Below are 22,255 nucleotides of genomic sequence, written 5' to 3'. Positions count from 1 at the left end.
CGTGTGGTTAGCGAGTGTTTGGCGAATGTTTGGCGTGTGGTTAGCGAGTGTTTGGCGAGTGTTTGGCGAATGTTTGGCGTGTGGTTAGCGAGTGTTTGGCGTGTGTTTGGTGTTTGCCGTGTGTTTCTCGTGTTTGGCGTGTGCTTAGCGAGTGTTTGGTGTTTGGCGAGTGTTTAGCGTGTGATTAGCGAGTGTTTGGCGTGTTTTTTGTGTTTGGCAAGTGTTTCTCGTGTGGTTAGTGAGTGTTTGCCGTGTGTGTTCGGCATGTGTTTGGTGTTTGCCGTGTGTTTGGCAAGTGTTTTACGTGTTTGGCGTGTGGTTAGCAAGTGTTTGGCGAATGTTTGGAGTGTGTGTTTGACGAGTTTTTACAGTGTGTTTGCCATGTGTTTAGTGTGTGGTTGGCGAGTGTATGGCAGTGTGTGTTTGGCGAGTGTATGGCAGTGTGTGTTTGGCGTGTGTATGGCAGTGTGTGTTTGGCGTGTGTATGGCAGTGTGTGTTTGGCGAGTGTATGGCAGTGTGTGTTTGGCGTGTGTATGGCAGTGTGTGTTTGACGAGTTTTTACAGTGTGTTTGCCATGTGTTTAGTGTGTGGTTGGCGAGTGTATGGCAGTGTGTGTTTGGCGAGTGTATGGCAGTGTGTGTTTGCCATGTGTTTAGTGTGTGGTTGGCGAGTGTATGGCAGTGTGTGTTTGGCGAGTGTATGGCAGTGTGTGTTTGGCGTGTGTATGGCAGTGTGTGTTTGACGAGTTTTTACAGTGTGTTTGCCATGTGTTTAGTGTGTGGTTGGCGAGTGTATGGCAGTGTGTGTTTGGCGAGTGTATGGCAGTGTGTGTTTGGCGTGTGTATGGCAGTGTGTGTTTGACGAGTTTTTACAGTGTGTTTGCCATGTGTTTAGTGTGTGGTTGGCGAGTGTATGGCAGTGTGTGTTTGGCGAGTGTATGGCAGTGTGTGTTTGGCGAGTGTATGGCAGTGTGTGTTTGCCGTGTCTCAGGAAGAGCTGTCGTGGATCAGAGGTAATTCGGCTCTGTGTTTGAGCTCCTCTCACATGGATAGTGTAGTACAGCATCTTCCTCCCGAACTGTGCTCATAAAACATCATTTATTTACAACATTACATCTATAACTAACCGCTATCACAATATAAATGGGTTATATTCCTAAAACTACTTTATTATTAAAAAAATCAACAGACCTGAGTATGTTCAGTTATATACTTTATAATTGTGCATCTGTCTCAAAGCTAAATATCCCCATGCTCAAAAGTGCCTTATTTGATAGTGTGTGTGGGTGTGCATGTGTGTGTGTGTATATGTGTTTTTGTGCATGTGTGCATAAGATTGTCACAGTGGATCAGAAACACATCAGACGTGATTGTCGGGGTTTTCCACCTTGATCTGCAGGACGTCACTCAAACCCGGCCGCTTTCTCAGCGCCTGATCAAGTAAAACACATTTAATTACAATCAGATACACACAACAAACACTTCGATTTCAGAACGTTTATTTTTAAAAGTGTGAGTGTGTGCAGTGTTTGATATTTCCATCAAATGTGTGTGTTTATTTTAGCCGTATTAGATATTTCGTAGGACAGTATTTCCGGCAGTGACTTCACCTGTAGGTTGTTGACTATCTCCTCAAATAATCTCTTGGCTTCTTCGTTTTCAGCATCCTCGAAGTAATCAGCGATACACAACTGAACTATAACACACTTGAGATTGACACACACACCTCACACACACACAGACAGAGAGCAGCTGCGTCAGACGTGTCTCACAACAAGGATTTCTGTATGTCAACCAACACACAAAATAGAAGAGACCAATCACAATTCGGTATGCAAATAATTGTGAGAAAGATGACCAACTGGAATTCATATGCAAATATTACAACAATATTTGTGCAAGTCTGTGAATAACGTCTCGCAGCCCTCGTTCCCTGAGGAGGGAACGGAGACGTGATTATGGTGAATAGGGATCGCTTGCGAGGGTGAAAAAAATATGTTTTTATTTTAAATGTATTTATTTCAATTTTACATTTTTATGTAAATTTATTTCTGGGGCTTGTGGATTGATGAAAAGCAAACAAATGATCATTAGTCATAAAATGTAAAATTAAAATAAATAAAATAAAATAATAAAAATAAAATACTCACTAATAAATCATTCACTAATAAATAAAAATGCGAACATTTGTTGTTTTTAAATAAAAACAATTAAAAGAAACCACTAAATCATAAAATATTAAATTCCATTAAAAAAGTCATTATGTAAAATCGAAATATATATAAAAAAAAATTGTTACATTATTTGCAAATTAAATTAAAACACTTGCCAAAAATCAAATCCTGATTTTTTTTAGGTTTAAGCCCCAGTTAAGATTTAAAAAAAAGTGAGGGAGTGCTCACCTGTGAAGTGCAGTATGGCTTTGGCGGTGACCGGCGTGGAGAGGAAGGAGAGTGTGTGAAGCTGCTGGAGGCCGTCTCTGCAGATCTCCTCCGCTCCCTCCTGGTTCAGCTCGTTCATGTGATCCAGCTCCAGCACACACACATTCACACAGTTCCTCACTGCGTGGACACAAACACACACTCGTTGTGTAACTCACTTGAGTTACGTGATCAGTTACGCGAATGTAGTGAACTAAACATTTATTTTATTTTAAACTAAATATATATTTTTCTAAATAGTTTTGATTCTAAGATTGCTATAAAAACAAAGCCATATGACCAAACAAGTCATTTCCCAAATTTGAAATTGATTTCCCAAAAAAAAAAAAAAAAAAAAAAAGGATTTTGTTTCGGTGCTCTCTTGCCACAAATTAATACATTTCTGTCACAATATCACTTCTATCACAAAACAGCAGCCACTTATGAAACCTTGAGACCAATATACGTTTGTCAAGATTTGAAAATAGTAATGCTGTAGTGTATATTATAGATGATTACACAACATTGTAATACAGGCAATACAAAAGCTGACAGGTTAATGTGAATAAAACATGCCTGTCACTCACCCAAAGAGGCCAATCCCTGGATGCCACAGCTAGCCCCGCCCACTCCCACCCGACACAGGTTCGGCCAGCATCGTCCAATCGTCTGCAAGCATCGGTTGCTAAAGCGATTGGGCTGCAGACTGAAGAAATCAAAGGCGGGAACTCACTGATCATGTGACTTGGCAAGGCAATTCAAAGTGCTTTACACAGAAAAGCAAGGAAAATTAAAACACTTTTAAAAGGAGTTAAAAGAGATATGACAGATAATGATCCATGAATAAATTTCTACTTCATCTGGCAATATCATATTTTTCTCAATTCCCAGTTTAATTGTGAGAATTAAAATTCCCAGTTTAATTGTGAGATTTTCCCATTATGAAAAATAATATTATATGTTATGTGGAGGCCGACCCTTCTTCATCCAATTATTAGCCTAATTTTGTTTTGCGCAGCATAGTTCATAGAATTATAAAAATATTTTGCCACCGGCTAAAAGTTAAAGATATTTTGTGTCACATCACATGTCGATTTCCCTCATAATAAATACAAAACGTGTATAAATGTGTAGAGTGATATTTTTCTAATGTCTCGACTCCTTTATTAAGGGGGTGTGGATATATAAACGGATGTTTCTAGGGCTCTGAAATGATTAATCGCGATTAATCGCATCCAAAAAAAAAGTTTGTGTTTATATAATATATGAGTGTGTAGTGTGTATAATTATTTGTATATATAAAAACACACACATGCATGTATGTATTTAAGAAATATTTGCATGTATATATTTATACAAAATTAATATTATACATAAATATAAATATTTGATATATTAATAACACATTTTTCTTAAAGATATACATTATATATATAAAATAACTATACACACTAAACACACATATATTATGTAAACAACAACTTTTATTTTGGATGCGATTAATCGCGATTAATCGTTTCACAGCCCTAGACGTTTCAGTATTAAATGCATTTTTATGAGAACTTGTATTTCAAGTTTTCACGTCCATAACGCTGGAATTGCCCAATTTTAAAGAATTTATCCTCAACTAGTTTTTTGGTGCAGGTCACCAGAAAACAGTGATTATTACACTGTGTCTCTGTCTATGGACGTCTCCGATAGACCCGATTTCCCCTAAAATCGGACAGGAGGGGCTCAAAGATGTGCTGGGAAGCTCTAGGAACGGATATAATCGGATGTAAGCGATGCTCAGATGAAGAGAGATGCTCACCACGGCTGCAGAGGAGCGATCCGAAGTGTTGTGACATCCCGGCATCCCGCTCCCAGAGCCCAGATCACCTCTTGTCCCGCCGGATCCAGCGCGCTTCTGCAAACAGTCGTAGTAGTCGTAGTATATGAGTGTTTAGTGCCACCGAGTCAGGCACTTAAAGGGATAGTTCACCACCCAAACATAATGGCTCTCCCTCATGTTGTTCAACCCCGTAAGACTTTCGTTCATCTTCGGGACACAAATTAAGATATTTCTGATTAAATCTGAGAGCTGGATCACTCCTCCATAGGCTTCTATTGTAATCGAAACTTGCCGGCCCAGAAAGTTATTAAAGACATCGTTAAAATTGTGTACGTCACACGCAGACTCACTGTAGGAGCCATTTTGAGTTTAGGTTCGTCTAAATTGCTGTGCTGGTACGTTTTGTTAGAATTAGGATCCTTTATTTTGTAGGGACTTTTAGTTTGACAGTCGGTGAGAATGTTTGAATATAAAGATGGCCGCCTCTCACCTTTCTAGAAAAGAAAAAGAACAACTAAGCTGTTGGAACGTATTAAGCATTCAGTTCTTTACATCGCCATTGTAAAGTATTCTCGTCGCTTGATAAACTTAAGGTTGAGCCGCCGTCGTCACTCGGACTATTTTAACGACGTCTTTAATAACTTTCTGGGCCGGCAAGTTTCAATTCCAATAGAAGCCTATGGAGGAGTGATCCAGCGCTCAGATTTAATCACAGATATCTTCATTTGTGTCCCGAAGATGAACGAGAGTAATTACTGACAGATTTACATGTTTGAGTGAACGATCCCTTTAATCTTGCGCATCATCATCATCCGTCATGTCACCTGTATGTGAGAGACTGCAGCGCTCGACAGTGACAGCTCACGAGCCACAGCGATCTGTCCGTCAGGATGTTGGAGCAATGAGAGATGCTCAGAGAAACAAGACTCCGCCCAGCCGACTTAAGCACCGCCTCCAGCCCCGCCTCCAGCCCGCCCCTCCACACAGAGAGATACAGCACAGACATCTCATTAGATATTATTTTTTAAAAAGCACTGTCCAGTCAACAGAAAAATAATGCAACAGTGTTTCCAGAAGAGAATAGTGTAAGTTAAGTAAATTCAGTGATGTTTCATTTTTGTTGTAAAAAAAAGTTATTAATTTAGTTAATTTACAAAAATCATGATGTCATCGGTTACAGTTACAGTATATAAACATGGTTAAAGATTGAGAGATTGAAAATCCCAGCATGTGTGTTTTACCTCGTGCTCCGTAAGTACTCGTCTTTGCTTTCTTTCTTGCCACGAGATCGAGGTTTGAGGTTGTGAAGAACAAGAGACTGAGTCTGACAGCACCACTGAGACAGAGTCATCAAGAACTACACACACACACACACACACACACAAACACACACACACACACACACACACACTGGTTAGTATGACTTCACCCTGGGAAGCCTTTGCTCTCTGCTGACCTCTAAAGCAGTGGCTGGTATGTGTTAGCTGTAGTTAGCTGTTGGTTAGCTGTTGGTTAGCTGTAGTTAGTTGTAGTTAGCTGTAGTTAGATGTTGGTTAGCTGTTGGTTAGCTGTTGGTTAGCTGTAGTTAGCGTAATTAGCTGTAGTTAGCTGTTGGTTAGTTGTAGTTAGCTGTAGTTAGCTGTAGTTAGATGTTGGTTAGCTGTAGTTAGCTGTTGGTTAGCTGTAGTTAGCTGTAGTTAGATGTTGGTTAGCTGTAGTTAGCTGTTGGTTAGTTGTAGTTAGCGTAGTTAGCTGTAGTTAGATGTTGGTTTAGCTGTAGTTAGCTGTTGGTTAGCTGTAGTTAGCGTAGTTAGCTGTAGTTAGATGTCGGGTTAGCTGTAGTTAGCTCTTGGTTAGCTGTAGTTAGCTGTAGTTAGATGTTGGGTTAGCTGTAGTTAGCTGTTGGTTAGCTGTATTTAGCATAGTTAGCTGTAGTTAGCTGTTGGGTTAGTTGTAGTTAGCTGTAGTTAGCTGTTGGTTAGCTGTAGTTAGCGTAGTTAGCTGTAGTTAGATGTCAGGTTAGCTGTAGTTAGCTGTTGGTTAGCTGTAGTTAGCGTAGTTAGCTGTAGTTAGCTGTTGGTTAGCTGTAGTTAGCGTAGTTAGCTGTTGGTTAGCTGTAGTTAGCGTAGTTAGCTGTAGTTAGCTGTTGGTTAGCTATAGTTAGCTGTAGTTAGATGTTGGTTAGCTGTAGTTAGCATAGTTAGCTGTTGGTTAGCTGTAGTTAGCTGTAGTTAGATGTTGGTTAGCTGTAGTTAGCATAGTTAGCTGTAGTTAGCTGTTGGTTAGCTGTAGTTAGCTGTAGTTAGCTGTAGTTAGCTGAGGAAGTCTTGGCAGTGTAGTTATCTGTGGCCTGTAAGTGGGAATACTGAACGGAAATAACCCTCTGAACAGGTGAGAGTGATTTGAGTTTCTGCCTTCAGCGGTTCTTAATTGCTGGTTTCGTCTTGAGTGTTTGGTTATTGAGACATTTTTCTGATATAGTCTTCTACATATTTTTGATTAAATTTATTTTGAGTGAATTTTGTGTTTTTAGGTTTCTGCCGTTTTCTCTCTGTGAGTGTGTGTGTGTGTGTGTGTGTGTGTGTGTGTGTGAGTGTATGAGTGTGTGTGTGTGTGTGTGTGTGTGTGTGTGTGTGTGTGAGTGTGTGTGTGAGTGAGTGTGTGAGTGAGTGTGTGTCTTGTCTTGCCTTTGATGACACACGTGCGTTCTCAAGTGTTACTCTGGTCCAAACAGCAGGATGGCGTGCGACGCTGCGCCAGTCCTTACACACCTGAAACACACACACACAAACACACACACACACACTTGATAATAATCATTAAAGTACGCACAACAACATTTAACTTCATATTCTCAACACACACACACACACACACACACACCTCAGCGACGGTGAGCAGGGAACGCGTGTCCAGATATATAAACACACAGAATAGAGCAGCTTTCAGCCGCAGACGCTCTGAACACACCATCGATTCCCTGCGTCTGCTCACACACCAGTGAAGCCCCGACAGATCCTGACCTGTTGAGAACAATACACACACTGACTTATCAGACATTACACAACCTAGCAACCACTTATAGAAACCATACAGAGTTGCCTAGCAACCATCCAGAGTTGCCTTGCAACCACATAGCAACCATCCAGAGTTGCCTAGCGACCACATAGAAACCATCCAGAGTTGCCTAGCGACCACATAGCATTCATCCAGAGTTGCCTAGCAACCACATAGCAACCATCCAGAGTTGCCTAGCAACCACATAGTGGTTTTACCCATGCGACTGTAGGTCCTGCATCCGGTGTTCTGTTGTGTGTCGTCCTGTGAGTCTGCGGTGTAAAGGGACCAGTTGTCTGAATCTGCGTCTGTGTGTGTGTGTTGGATTAGCCAGGGCGAGTCAGAACCGCTGTCGGGACCCTTGACTCCTTCACACAACACATGCTGATACTGTTGTCTGTCCCAGTGACCCTCACAACCGCCCGAACCCACAGACAGCGTCCGAAGCCTCCGCTCACACCTGTAGAGACACATCCACATATCAACACCAGATTCAAACACAGATTCATGAGATTCTTGTTTCTGTAAGTCCATACTTTAAGGTGTTTGTTCTGTTCTATGTTAAGTTAAAGATGTTGTGAGGTGTGTGTGTGTGTGTGTGTGTGTGTTTGTGTGTGTGCATGGCATCTTCAGTAATGCACCTGTAGTGTTGATCAGACTGATGAGAGGATCTCCTGCTCGTCCCCGACACACTGTAACTCCTCTGAGAGAAACACACACACACACACACACACACACACACACACACACACACATATCAGCCAATGAGTGCTAATGCTCTCAATGTTCACTTCACAATGTTATGCAAATATATTTGAGGATTCTTTGTTTACCGTGTTATTTTACTATCTATCTATCTATCCATCCATCCATCCATCCATCCATCCATCCATCCATCCATCCATCTACCCGTCTATCTATCTATCCATCCATCCATTCATCCATCCATCTACCCGTCTATCCATCCATCCATCCATCCATCTACCCGTCTATCTATCTATCCATCCATCCATCCATCCATCCATCCATCCATCCATCCATCCATCTACCCGTCTATCTATCTATCCATCCATTCATCCATCCATCTACCCGTATATCTATCTATCCATCCATCCATTCATCCATCCATCCATCTACCCGTCTATCTATCCATCCATCCATCCATCTACCCGTCTATCTATCTATCCATCCATCCATCCATCCATCCATCCATCCATCTACCCGTCTATCTATCTATCCATCCATTCATCCATCCATCTACCCGTCTATCTATCTATCCATCCATTCATCCATCCATCTACCCGTATATCTATCTATCCATCCATCCATTCATCCATCCATCCATCTACCCGTCTATCTATCCATCCATCCATCCATCTACCCGTCTATCTATCTATCCATCTATCTATCTATCCATATATCTATCTATCTATCTATCCATCTATCCATCCATCCATCCATCCATCCATCTATCTATCTATCCATCCATCTGTCTATCTATGTGTCTATCTATCTATCTATCTATCTATCTATCTATCTATCTATCTATCTATCTATCTATCTATCTATCTATCTATCTATCTATCTATCTATCTATCTATCTATCTATCTATCTATCTATCTATCTGTCTATCTATCTATGTATCTGTCTATCTATCTATCTATCTATCTATCTATCTATCTATCTATCTATCTATCTATCTATCTATCTATCTATCTATCTATCTATCTATCTATCTATCTATCTATCTATCTATCTATCCTTCTATGTATCTGTCTATCAGTCTATCTATAGTGTATTTATCAAACCATCTGTCTATCTGTCTGTTTATCTATCTATATTTCATCCAGCTGACGTGATGATCATCAGAGACGTGATCTGCAGTTTGGTGGACTCCTGTACCTGGTACCCTGCAGCTCTGCTTCCTGCCAGGTATCTGTGAGAGGAAGTGACATCATGGTGGATGTTCTGCAGCTGCGTCTCGGCCCGCTCCGCTCGTTCCAGCAGATCCTCAATGAAGCGCTGCAGACGGATCTTAGCACTCGCCTCCTGGAACGCCGTGTCCCGTACAAACCTGTCCAGGTCACACACTTCCCTAAAACACACACATTACAACATTTACCCGCATCTCACACACCATCTAAACTAGTGAGTATTAGTTTACCAAAAGTTTTCATTTAGGAGAACACAGATTTTCAATAGTTGTACTCAGCCATAAAAATGGAAAGATTATTTAATCAGCTTTCAGATGATGAATACATCTCAATTTAAAAAAAAAGAGAGTGGTGGTCCAGGGTCACAGATTGCGTCTGTCATCTAAACACTCACTGTTGTTTGCGTCGGAGTTGCTCGTCTCTGTCTCTCAGCTCGTATCTGAGTCTGGCCAGCATCTCCACGGATATATCCACCTGTCGCTCCAGCTGGGCCGCTTTCTCCTCGGCCTCTCGCTTCTCTCTGTGCATCAGCTCGCTCTCTCTCCTGGCTCTCCTCACCTCCACGCTCCTCCTCTTCACCTCGTCCTGCAGCGCCTCCAGTCTGAGCGTCACGCGCTCCTGCACCTCCAGAGCCAGCTGCTGAAGCCGGGCCTCCAGCGCGAGCCTGCCCAGCCACGGGACCCCCACCTGGGCCACGGCGTGACCGGCGTCTGCCTCCCTGGAGGTCACGGAGACCGCGAGCACTGAGGACGGCGAGTCCCTCTGGATCAGGATCTTTCGGGTCGCCAAACTCAGGGTGTCCAGGAGCTCCAGGCGCAGTGGATGAGGCATGTCTCTCTCTCGCTGGGCGAGGGACATCAGCCCCCCCTCAGAGCTTCGTCTGGTGTTCAGACAGAGCTTCTGGCAGGAGTGGATGCTGGACAGGCGCTCTCCGAACCCACACGCCTCTCCACAGGTCGGGCAGCGCAACGGCAGCTCAGTGCTGGTCGACATCCCGCGGCGATGTGCTCACGCGCTCCAGGAGCAACTCCAGGGTCTCATGCTGAGTCACTCAGAGAGCATTTCAGTTTCAGTAGCACTTCAATAGTGTTTCAGTAATGTTACCGTAATGTTATAGTAGTGTTTCAGTAATGTTACCGTAATGTTACAATAGTGTTTCAGTAATGTTACAGTAATGTTCTAATAGTGTTTCAGTAATGTTACCGTAATGTTACAATAGTGTTTCAGTAATGTTACAGTAATGATCTAATAGTGTTTCAGTAATGATCTAATAGTGTTACAGTAATGTTCTAATAGTGTTTCAGTAATGTTACAATAATGTTCTAATAGTGTTTCAGTAATGTTACAGTAATGATCTAATAGTGTTTCAGTAATGTTCTAATAGTGTTTCAGTAATGTTACAGTAATGTTCTAATAGTGTTTCAGTAATGTTCAAATAGTGTTTCAGTAATGTTACAGTAATGTTCTAATAGTGTTTCAGTAATGTTACAGTAATGATCTAATAGTGTTTCAGTAATGTTCTAATAGTGTTACAGTAATGTTCTAATAGTGTTTCAGTAATGTTACAATAATGATCTAATAGTGTTACAGTAATGTTCTAATAGTGTTACAGTAATGTTCTAATAGTGTTTCAGTAATGTTCTAATAGTGTTTCAGTAATGTTCTAATAGTGTTACAGTAATGATCTAATAGTGTTACAGTAATGTTCTAATAGTGTTTCAGTAATGTTCTAATAGTGTTACAGTAATGATCTAATAGTGTTACAGTAATGTTCTAATAGTGTTACAGTAATGTTCTAATAGTGTTACAGTAATGTTCTAATAGTGTTTCAGTAATGTTACAGTAATGATCTAATAGTGTTACAGTAATGTTCTAATAGTGTTACAGTAATGTTCTAATAGTGTTTCAGTAATGTTCTAATAGTGTTTCAGTAATGTTCTAATAGTGTTACAGTAATGATCTAATAGTGTTACAGTAATGTTCTAATAGTGTTTCAGTAATGATCTAATAGTGTTACAGTAATGATCTAATAGTGTTACAGTAATGTTCTAATAGTGTTTCAGTAATGATCTAATAGTGTTTCAGTAATGTTCTAATAGTGTTTCAGTAATGTTACCGTAATGTTACAATAGTGTTTCAGTAATGTTACAGTAATGATCTAATAGTGTTTCAGTAATGTTCTAATAGTGTTACAGTAATGTTCTAATAGTGTTTCAGTAATGTTACAATAATGTTCTAATAGTGTTTCAGTAATGTTACAGTAATGATCTAATAGTGTTTCAGTAATGTTACAGTAATGATCTAATAGTGTTACAGTAATGTTCTAATAGTGTTTCAGTAATGTTCTAATAGTGTTTCAGTAATGTTCTAATAGTGTTACAGTAATGATCTAATAGTGTTTCAGTAATGTTCTAATAGTGTTTCAGTAATGTTCTAATAGTGTTACAGTAATGATCTAATAGTGTTTCAGTAATGTTCTAATAGTGTTTCAGTAATGTTACAGTAATGTTCTAATAGTGTTTCAGTAATGTTACAGTAATGTTCTAATAGTGTTTCAGTAATGTTCTAATAGTGTTTCAGTAATGTTCTAATAGTGTTACAGTAATGATCTAATAGTGTTACAGTAATGTTCTAATAGTGTTACAGTAATGTTCTAATAGTGTTTCAGTAATGTTACCGTAATGTTACAATAGTGTTTCAGTAATGTTCTAATAGTGTTACAATAATTTTCTAATAGTGTTACAGTAATGATCTTATAGTGTTACAGTAATGTTACAATAGTGTTTCAGTAATGTTCTAATAGTGTTTCAGTAATGTTCTAATAGTGTTTCAGTAATGTTCTAATAGTGTTTCAGTAATGTTCTAATAGTGTTTCAGTAATGTTCTAATAGTGTTTCAGTAATGTTAAGAGTCGTTTCAGGATGTTTGTTTTAGTATTATTTTATTAGCGTTTCGAGATGTTAGTTGTTTCAGTTGCGTTTAAGGATGTTTTTAGTAATTTTTCTGTTGCATTTGCAAACTTTTTCAGTAGCGTTTCCTAATCGTTGGAGTAGCATTAACTTCAGTAGTGATGATGTCAGCATTTCAGTTGCATTTCAGAATTGTTTCTGATCCATATCCATGCTATTTCAGTAGCATTTTCAATAGTGTTTGTTTCAGGAGAAGTTCACTATAGTTTCTGCTATGTTTGTTTCAGAATTCTTTCAGGAGGATCTCAGAAGCATTTTGGTCCAAAAAGGCTCATGCAGACTTATTGCACCTGCAAAGGAAAAAGGTACACAGAAAGGAAACATCTAACTTTAGTATCATCCAATCAATTATAAATACACTAGTGATAACAATTTGTTGAAGTTTAAAGTGCTTCTAAATTGTCAGTATATGTATCTGTTTGTTACAGATATGAAAGTAAAGATAAAGTGTGTTATCACCCTTTCTTTGATGTTTGTTATTTTACTTTGTTCATTTATCTAATTATGTGTCTACTAGGACATCAGGTGTGTGTGTGTGTGTGTGTGTGTGTGTGTGTGTGTGTGTGTGTTATAATCTCTTCAATAAACACTACCATTTAAAAGTTTAACTAATGAATAATTATTGATGTCATCGATGTAAATATTCAACATAAGTTCAACCGGTTCAGATTCACAAACATGAAGTGAATTGTGCGCGCGCGGGTGTGTGTGTGTGTGTGTGTGTGTGTGTGTGTGAAATATTCTAAGTGACGTATCGGAATTCATGCATGACTCTGTGCGCGCGCTCCGCGTTATTTCCGCATGAATATGATGAAGACAAAAGCTGTCCGAGTCTTGCTCCATTTACACCGTGATTAAGAAACACAGTCTAGAAATATGCATGTGCACATCAATCATGAAAATCACACTCTTCGTCCCAAAGAGCCGATTTATTTCTCATTTAAGGTTCGTTTGTGTTGTTATATAATGTAAGGAAACATATGAATGAATTCGGTCATCATATCTTCTCGTCTCGCATCGGCATGTGTATCGTGCACGCGACCCAGCCCAATAACTTCACGTGCATCACCCATGAGCATGCAGCGCGAGCACAGCCTGTTATGCGGCATTAATCATGTCAGAATCGCGGTGAGTTTATATGCTCACCGACCCCGTCTGTCTGTGACACCCGCCGGTCCTCCGGTACCGAGACTCCTCCAACCCGTCCGTGCTTTCACTCTGTCTCTCCTGTCTTCCACAGACCCGCAAAACTCACCGAGACCGTCCGTGCACGAGCAGCAACTGACGTCACTACTGGAGGACTGTTAGAAAAGAGGTAAGAAACACGCACCGGTGTGCACACGAGCGTCGGGCATGCACGCGCCTGTGCGCGAGCGGCGCTGGCCACATGACTCGTGGTGCTGAAGCTCTGAATCTTATTTCACAGTGGCCTATGCGACTGCGTTTAATAGAAAAACAATAAGGGGAAATGTTTAATTTCTAAAAAGGTAACACTTTACAATAAGGTCCAGTAGTTAACTTTAGTTAAATATGAAGTAACAATGAGCAATACATTTATTTGTTCATCTTTGTTAACGTTGGTTAAAGCTGTTCATGATGTTAACAAGATTTTAATAAAGTAGCCTATTATAAATGTTGAAATGAATCATCAATAAATATTATTAAATGCAGTTCTTAGTTTAAATGTTAACTAATGAACCCTATTGTAAAGTGTTACCGCTAAAATATAGCAAAAGTACAATATTAAAAATTATTTATTTATTATAATATAAAAAACTTTATCTTTATTTGTCTGTATGAAATACGAATCCTATAGGAAATGTGCAATAAACAACTTAATTTTACAATATTTTTACATCAATGACGAGCTTGCTTTATTTATTCCTTCATTCGTTTTTCTTTTTGTTTTAATTCCTGTATGATTTTTTTTTATTTCAGAGTTTTTTTCCTTGTGTAGAAAATTAAAAATTCATAGCTTAGTTTATTTATATAATATTTTGTTATATTGTGCTCATACACCTTAATATTTCGTAGTTTTGATGATTTTATTCTTAACCGTAAAAGGTGCTGATTTGATTTAACCCATTAAATGTTATTTTGTTGGCATAAATTCATGTACTTTGTTTTGCCTACTTGGTTTGACTCATTAATAGCCTACTAAATATAATATTTTTCACCTGATTAAAACCAGTTTAATTAGATGTTACAGACTATTGTAAAATGTGTAAAGTAGCACTAATGTGTCCAAACTTGCGCTTTCCGATGTGTGGATGTAGTTTTCAGAGATCACCATAAACACAAAGTAATGTCAATAGAGTTTTATTTGAAACATTCATAGCCTCAAATATCCACAAGGCATTTACTGTAACAGCGTTTCATTGCACGAGAACAGTTTCCAAAGGCAAATAGACGACAACAGCGATTCCAGAAGAAACCGGAAGTGATTCTGCACATCCAAGTGTGCTACTGCAACTCAACTACGATGTTGAAGTTTTAAATAAATACTCTATATCGTTAGCGCATCAGGTTCCCAAGAACCAACCGAACACATTCTACTGTCGAAAGTGGAATACAATCACTTATGAAAACCTATAAGATAGATTTGTTTCAATACTCTCTTGAAAATCATCAACGATACAAAAATTACAATCAATAACGTACAAATATATAGCGCTCTTCTCGTGTGCTTTATAAAGTGATGTATCAAAATACAAGTTAAACCGGACATCACGTGTTGCATGCCACAGCAGGGTAAAACAAGTGCACGTTTACATCAAGACATGCAGACTTCCGGAACAACACGAGGTTCGAGTCGTCAGCCTCTCCGACCTGTCCATCGCGTGCGCGCGCTCAACGGAGAGTTTGTGTTGCTGTCCACCAGAAGTGCTGAAACGCGTCTGGCTGTGCAGACAATAAATGAGTGTTTGTAAGCGTTCATTCATCCGCATGCCAGGCTCACGCATCATCATCATCATCATCATCATCAACACAGCGCGTGTGACGCTCGCCCCACTTCAGACGCGTCGCGTCTCTTGCACTGAACCGCGTTGCGCTCGAGACATAAACTTTCCAGAACGGCCAGAACCGCTTGAGAGGGAACTGGCGCTCACGCGCACTGGAGCTCGAACGCGCACGCGGCGAGAAGCTCAGTCTTCTGCTGCATCCTCTCGCGCTGTTTGAGATGCACGCGACCGTGCCGCTTCCTCTCGTCGCTGCGCGCAAAGCGGCGCCCGCACACGTCGCAGGAGAACGGCTTCTCTCCGGTGTGCGTGCGCATGTGAGTGGTGAGATGGTCGCTGCGGCTGAAGCAACGCAGGCACACGCGGCACTGGAAGGGCTTGTGTCCGGTGTGAATGCGCACGTGGCGATTGAGCTCGTCTGAGCGGGAAAAGCGACGCTCGCAGTTCTCGATCGGGCAGGAGAACGGCTTCTCGCGGGGCGCGCCTTTCCTGGCGCGCGGTTTGCTTCTTTGCGTGAGCGTGTTGGTGGAGAGAAGCGAGTCCAGCGCGTCGGCGAGCGCGGTCGTTGCGCAGCCGAATCCCGGGAACGCGATGCTCCTGTAAAGGCTGTTTTCATGGGAAGTTGCAGCTGTCGCGGGAATCTGGAAGCTCGGTGAAAAGTTAAGCGCGCTTGCTGGTTCCAAGGGCTCTTGCTTGATCCACGTGTCCAAAATCAAGTCCGTCTCGGGACCCAGTGGAGAGAGCAGGTCAATGATGTCATCCAGGTCCGAAGGCTCGTGAGAAGAAGGAACGAAGCCATCGAAAAGATCCCCGCTGTTGCAACTCGTCCCAAACTCGCTCTTAATCGTGAACTGTTGCGCACTCGCGTCCGCGAACTCATCCGACGAGTCGTTGCAGAGTGATTCCGGTGATCCCAGCGAGCTCCCGGTGGATAACAGCGACTCCTGGCGTGAGAGCGTGCTCCCACGAGACATTCCCGGGAGGTAATCGGGAGCTGTGGAGATGCCGACGATCTCCGTGAGGAGGTTGAGAAGCGCGTCCGCGCTGTACGGGCCGGTCTCCGTGTAGAAGCTGCCGGTGTAGCTCTGCGGAGACGGAGGGAACCCGTCGCTGGAGCAATCGGGGAAACCGGCCTCCAGCGGCTCTGCTTTCGGCTTCAACAGACCCAGAGCTGCGAGAGAAAGAGCAGAGGGCTGCGTTACATAATGTTGACTCACTGCATCAGCACATCATGATGTCCAATGATTGATTCAGAATGTGTGCATTGCATGAAAACATTTTACAGTATGTGCACTTTAAAAATAAAGGTTTTTGCAGCGATGCCATAGATTTAGTTTCCTTTCAGTGTTTAAAAAAAATCTAAAGAACCTTTTGTGGAATGGAAATATCCCATGGATGTTAATGGCTCAACCATCGATGCCAATCAACAAAAAGAGTGATATAGTGTGCATCGCATCTAATTCTACAATATTGTGCATCATTGCATCGCATTAAGTCGGGCTGTGTGAAAATGATGTATATCTTGTGTACTCACCAGCATCAGGTTGATTCTGAGGGGAAGATTGTCCCTCCAGAGAAAACGTTTGAGCGCAGAGCAGATCCAGAGCGCTGAAGTCCACCGTTTTCAGCATAATGTCGATTTGAATACGAAGCAAAAAAAAAATCCACAAGGAATGTCGTGGGAATAATAAGGCAATCCTTCACGATTATGCTTTGGGATTCCCTTTTTCTTGTTGCGGTAAGAGCTCGTTTTGGCTTCCTTCAGGTTCTGGTCTCCGTCGATTCGTTTTACCGGAATTCCTCATCGCCTCTTTATACTGTTCGGCTCGGCCGAGGCCCCGCCCACCGCTCATCTACGTCAGCAAGAGGATTCCCCGCCGTGTATAGACTTTGGACGGCTCTTGCCCAAATATGGCCAGAGGATGTGACGGGGTTCCCCTCCGAAAATGGGCACAGGGGCGTGACGTAGCGGAGACACTTTCCTGAAGAACATTGCGGAAAAAATGAGGCGCGTTTGTGAATGACAGGCGGCCATTATGTTCGCAATGGAACAGTGTCAGACGGAAAGAGCCCCCGGTGACTCTCGGCAGACGATCTGATGGGCTCAAACGATGCGATGGGCGATAATAGAAACAGTAAAACGATGAAAACACAGATACAACAGACGTTTAGCGACAAACGAGGCTCAGTTGCACGCATTCAGAGTGATTGTTACAGGATTGTTTTGTTTTGGATCTAGCTACACCAGTCCGTCCCAATGGGGTTTCTCCTTACTGTTGATCTGCATCTACTTTCCTTGAGCCATCCCTAATTCCCTTTTCCTAATGAAGCTGATTCCAGTCGTTTTGCGGTTAACACATCGGTTCAGCACCGCGGACAGCGATAGTTCTGCACACACACGCATGCATACAGCCTTCCCGTGTGCAATGCATTGCAGGATGCATCTAAATGCTCATAGATGTGCTTTGTTATGTTCATATCGCCATAGGAGTTCACGTTACATAGACACTGCATGCATGCACACGATGTGGGATCGGTAAAAGCGTGCCTGAGATTAAACATCTTGCTGAGTTGCGCCTCATTTGATGGTGTGTTATGTAATGCTTCATTTCTCCAGATCATCTAATGATCCGTGGCGCAGATTTGGACTGCAGCTGCATCTGTGACCGTGTTTTCAAACATGAGTCATAAAGTTGCTTTGGCGCCCTGATATCAGCACTCACATTAGACGGACAGACTCAGGAGTGTATATACCCGTCTCATGATCATGTGAATGCAACACTGCTGTGCAATAAGAAACAACCGGATTCATTTTGTAAGGTGTTTAGTGGGAAGATAGAATAATGATACTGACTGTTTTTGGCAGCAAACCTATGAAGACTTTCTGACGTAATAATAATAATAATACAAATATTAATAATACTAAATTAACCTATTCATTTTCATTCATTAAAAATCACCTGAGCTTATATGCAAGCTTTGCACTTTCCATAAGGTGAAACAAATCCAAACAGCTTGCAAGAGAATCTAAACATGTCAAAAGTCATTGGATCTATTTGTTTTATTCTAGAGCGATTTGTCAAACAACTTTTTCAAATATAGGCTAGTAATAAAGGATTTCAAATATTATCAAGTTGACGACGTTTACTGAGTGAGTATGTTTAAAAAAAAAAAAAAAGGTAAATTAGTCCAAGCTCTAAATAGCCTTTATACACTGTATACTGGACTTATACAATGTAAAACTGGACTTATCCACACACACACACACACACACACACACACACACACACACACACACACATATTATATATATATATATATATATATATATATATATATATATATTAGGTCTGTCAAATGATTAATCACGATTAATCACATCCAAAATAAAAGTTTGTGTTTACATAATATATGTGGGTACACTGTGTATAATTATTTTGTATATATATAAATACACACACATGCATGTATATTTAAGAAAAAAAATTTTTATTTATATATAAAATATTTATATTTATATATAATATAAATGATATATAAATCTATATACAGTATAAACATGAAAATATTTCTTAAATATATACAAGCATGTGTGTGTATTTATATTTATAAAATAACACAGTGCACCCACATAGCCTATATTATGTAAACAAAAACTTTTATTTTGGATGTGATTAATCACGATTAATCATTTGACAGCCCTAATATATATATATATATATATATATATATATATATATATGTATGTGTGTGTGTGTGTGTGTGTGTGTGTGTGTGTGTGTGTGTGTGTGTGTGTGTTTTACAGCAAGCATCTTGTATAATAGGAACTACAGGCCTGCTTCCGGAAACACTCCCCAAACATGGTTCCGTCTATAAAGGAGAGCGCGAGGCGGCTGTGACAGCTCGTCAACACGTGATTCATCAATTTCATCAATTTTTAGGTGACATTTCTATGGTTCCAGAGCGCTGAATCGTCGAGGCGTGGGAGAGCTCCGGGGCAGCCCGTTCCCGGTACCGGCAGCTGTCAAACACGAGGCATTCCCGCCAAAAATACACGGTCGCCCCCGCGAGATCTGCAGACGCGGGCACGCGCTCAGCTGGAGGCGAGCGAGAAGTGTGAGTGAGTGACAGCAATGCTGCATACAAACATCCAAGAGGAGGAATCAATGTGCCTGTAAAACAGTAAAATGAGACACTCAGAAAATTAATTGTTCCAAATGGTGGTTGTTAATCGATGGTTGTGAGCCTGCATTATTTTAACCTTATTTTTATATAGAAGCAAGTAATGTTTAGTGAGGGCATTATTATTGTCTGATTAGAGTCTGAATAATTAGCTGGTAAATGTGCAATCAGGGCAACAATAGAGTGGCTATAGAGGTCAATTGCTATATGTGAATGATAATTTGAATATAAAAACTGTAAGCTGGTGGTGTAAATGTGTGTGAATGATCCTTACAGATTTTATATTCAAAGATGGCAGTGCAAATTAGCAATCAGGACAACAATAGAGAGGTAGATTGCTGTATGTGAATGGTCATTTGAGTTTGAAAATAAATGTTTATTTATGAAAATGTAAAGAAATTTATATCTGAATTTCTTTTGTTTTCCTGTTTGTTGTTCAATACACTGTAAAAAGAAAATGTGTTAAATTTATGGTAAATTATCCGGCAGCTGTGGTTGCCAGAAATTTACTGTATAAAATATGGTAGCAAGAATTTATGGTAACAAGGTTTTATAGACTTAACTTAAAATTTACAGAAATAAACTTTATTTCATTTTCTGATATGTTAAATTATCGATCAATTGAAGTATTAAAATCTGTTTTGTACCTTTGTGATACACTGACAACCAGAAATCACAGCAGTAAAACTGAAAGTAAATATATAAAAGCTGCACAGTTTCATTCACTCGACTCAAACATTCAACACCACCATCATAACACACATGAAATTTTAAAAAGGCAATAAACATTAATTTAACAACATCGTTCTCATTCATAGTCTGGAATCGTTTAAAGCCCTTTGAACAGTTTGTACTGAAAATGTCTTTTGAACCTTGAACTGTTTGGACCCCATTGAAGTCCATTGTATGGAGAAAAATGCTGGAATGTTTTCATCAAAAACCTTAATTTTTTTTCGACTGAAGAAAGAAAGACATGGACATCTTGGATGACATGAGGGTGAGTAAATTATCAGCAAAGGTTTTTTGAAAAGTTAACTACTCCTTTAAATTAACATGTTTAAAAGTTTAATTCGTGTCGAAAACTACATTAGCCACGATGCTGTTCAGAAAATTCTATTAGATCACACTTTTATAAAGGGCGTGGTCTCTGGGCGTGGTGAGCTGGAACCTGCTAACGTCACCTCCCGCCGCGAGCGACACAATCCACCGCAAACGTCCACTTCCCGTGGCAAAATGTGATGTTGTAAGTCTTTGTTTATGTTTTTTGTTAAATCACCCGCAATGTTGGAAACTGCACAATGTATTATTTTTATAATGGAGAGGAATGTTCATGTAAACTGTGCAATTGTTGAATAAAAAAAAAACACCGCAAACATCCGCTGATTTCACGGATTTCACGCAGCGAGAAGCACCTGGCTGCAGCCTGCAGATCGGGGTGGGGCTACACCTGGGGCGGGGGTACACGTGTAGCCCCGCCCACAATGCTTCTCATTGGTTAGGGGCAAAGTGATGACGTCGATCGAGGTGGGGCCGCGCCGTAAACTCATGACGTCGCTTTCTAGCTTGCTTTCAAGCAGTGGAAGAACTGATGGATGTTAGACAACTAGTTTGTTTAAATAATGGAAATGGCACAAGAATAGATGTACGTTCTAATACAATCTCTTGTATTGATATCACTCTTGTTTCTAATAATATAGCAAATTCTTGTGAATGGAAGGTAATGGAAAACACAACTTTAGGGAGTGATCATTTTCCAATACTTTGTTCTATAAATGCTGATTTAGATATTCAAGGAAGGCCTAGCCATAAGAAGTGGAAATTTGATAAAGCTGATTGGGACAAATTTAAAGAAATTTGTAGTGTTACAGCAGAGTCGATTACAATGCAGGGAGATGTTGAAGAATGTGCATCTGAAGTTACACAATTAATATTGAATGCAGCAGTTAAAAGCATACCATATAAGGCAGTTGGGGGGGGGAGGAAAATGGTCCCATGGTGGAATGATACATGTACAAAAGCTATAAAAGAACGAAATAAGGCAATGAGAATGTTAAGAAATAACTTGAATCAAGATAATTTAATTGATTACCAGAGGAAAAAGGCTCAGGCACGAAGAGTAATTAAGAATAGTAAACGTAATGCATGGAGGAGATATTGTTCTACTATAGGGAGGGAAGTTAAAATAGGAGAGGTATGGTCAATGCTGAAGAAAATGAGTGGGAAAAAAGTGTATGCTAAAATACCAGTATTAGAGGGGGAAGGAATTATAGCAATAACAGATAAAGAAAAGGCTGATATGTTGGGAAAGAAGTTTGCTAGTGTACATAGTGGTGATCATTTAGAAGAAATCCATAGAATACATAAAGAGACTGTTATTAAAGAAAATAAAGATGTGTATAATAAAAAAGAAAGTGAGGAAAATACTATGGATGCAGAAATTAATCTGAATGAATTAATGATGGTATTAAATGGTGTTAAGGATACTGCTTCAGGAGAAGACCAACTCAGTTATGTTATGTTCCAGAAGTTACCTGAGAAAGTGCTAAAGATAATACTGCAATTTTTTAATAAGATATGGAAAGAAGGTAAAATGCCCAAAAGCTGGAAGAGTGCATTAATATTACCATTTAATAAACCTGGGAAAGATCCAAATAATGTTGGTAATTATAGACCTATTGCCCTAACATCACACCTATGCAAGTGGATGGAGAAGATACTAGTCCGAAGACTGAATTATACCATTGAACACAGAGGGTTATTAGCACCATATCAAAGTGGGTTCAGAAAAGGCCGTTCCACAATGGATGCTATTGTGAAAGTAAGCAACGAGATAGAGAAAACATTTAAAATGAAAGAAATAATGAGTATTGTGTTTTTTGATATTGAAAAAGCTTATGATTC

At 40.2% G+C, this 22,255-nt stretch overlaps 2 protein-coding genes and 1 long non-coding RNA gene across 3 annotated transcripts; 1 reads left to right on the top strand and 2 right to left on the bottom strand.

Annotated features, from left to right (window-relative positions):
• Positions 1–1,297: 1,297 nt before the first annotated feature.
• LOC120484077 (F-box only protein 41) lies at positions 1,298–10,783 on the bottom strand. Its single transcript, XM_039679090.2, has 13 exons — positions 9,638–10,783; positions 9,212–9,404; positions 7,950–8,011; positions 7,527–7,768; positions 7,135–7,274; positions 6,939–7,022; positions 5,493–5,608; positions 5,076–5,228; positions 4,231–4,326; positions 3,008–3,126; positions 2,403–2,561; positions 1,611–1,726; positions 1,298–1,432 (listed from the first exon to the last, which is right to left on the bottom strand). The coding sequence occupies exons 1-13, from the start codon at positions 10,234–10,236 to the stop codon at positions 1,361–1,363; spliced, it is 2,151 nt and encodes a 716-aa protein (XP_039535024.2). The 5' UTR covers positions 10,237–10,783; the 3' UTR covers positions 1,298–1,360.
• On the top strand, positions 7,708–12,517 carry LOC148970686 (uncharacterized). Its single transcript, XR_016148087.1, has 3 exons — positions 7,708–7,832; positions 9,160–9,391; positions 12,440–12,517. It is a non-coding gene; the product is annotated as an uncharacterized LOC148970686 (long non-coding RNA).
• A 1,998-nt stretch (positions 12,518–14,515) lies between these two features.
• On the bottom strand, positions 14,516–16,944 carry egr4 (early growth response 4). The gene is made up of 2 exons (XM_039679132.2): positions 16,707–16,944; positions 14,516–16,343 (listed from the first exon to the last, which is right to left on the bottom strand). Exons 1-2 carry the CDS (start codon positions 16,801–16,803, stop codon positions 15,319–15,321), a joined length of 1,122 nt encoding a protein of 373 aa, XP_039535066.2. The 5' UTR covers positions 16,804–16,944; the 3' UTR covers positions 14,516–15,318.
• Between the last annotated feature and the right edge of the window lie 5,311 nt (positions 16,945–22,255).

The sequence above is a fragment of the Pimephales promelas genome, chromosome 20, assembly GCF_988280905.1.
Source record: "Pimephales promelas chromosome 20, fPimPro1.hap1.1, whole genome shotgun sequence".
Classification (NCBI taxonomy): domain Eukaryota; kingdom Metazoa; phylum Chordata; class Actinopteri; order Cypriniformes; family Leuciscidae; genus Pimephales; species Pimephales promelas.
The sequence above is the reverse complement of the archived record's forward strand: the minus strand, read 5'-3'. Positions and strand labels throughout refer to the sequence as shown.

What these genes read in the sequence shown, in the direction of transcription:
- egr4 (XM_039679132.2), bottom strand. Translation starts at nt 16,803, where the DNA reads ATGCTGAAAACGGTGGACTTCAGCGCTCTGGATCTGCTCTGCGCTCAA. An exon ending in TCAGAATCAACCTGATGCTG is followed by an intron (nt 16,344 to 16,706) that starts GTGAGTACACAA and finishes TTTCTCTCGCAG; the next exon opens with CTCTGGGTCTGTTGAAGCCG.
- LOC120484077 (XM_039679090.2), bottom strand. Translation starts at nt 10,236, where the DNA reads ATGTCGACCAGCACTGAGCTGCCGTTGCGCTGCCCGACCTGTGGAGAG. An exon ending in CAGTCTGATCAACACTACAG is followed by an intron (nt 7,769 to 7,949) that starts GTGCATTACTGA and finishes GTGTCTCTACAG; the next exon opens with GTGTGAGCGGAGGCTTCGGA. An exon ending in AGATAGTCAACAACCTACAG is followed by an intron (nt 1,433 to 1,610) that starts GTGAAGTCACTG and finishes TTACTTGATCAG; the next exon opens with GCGCTGAGAAAGCGGCCGGG.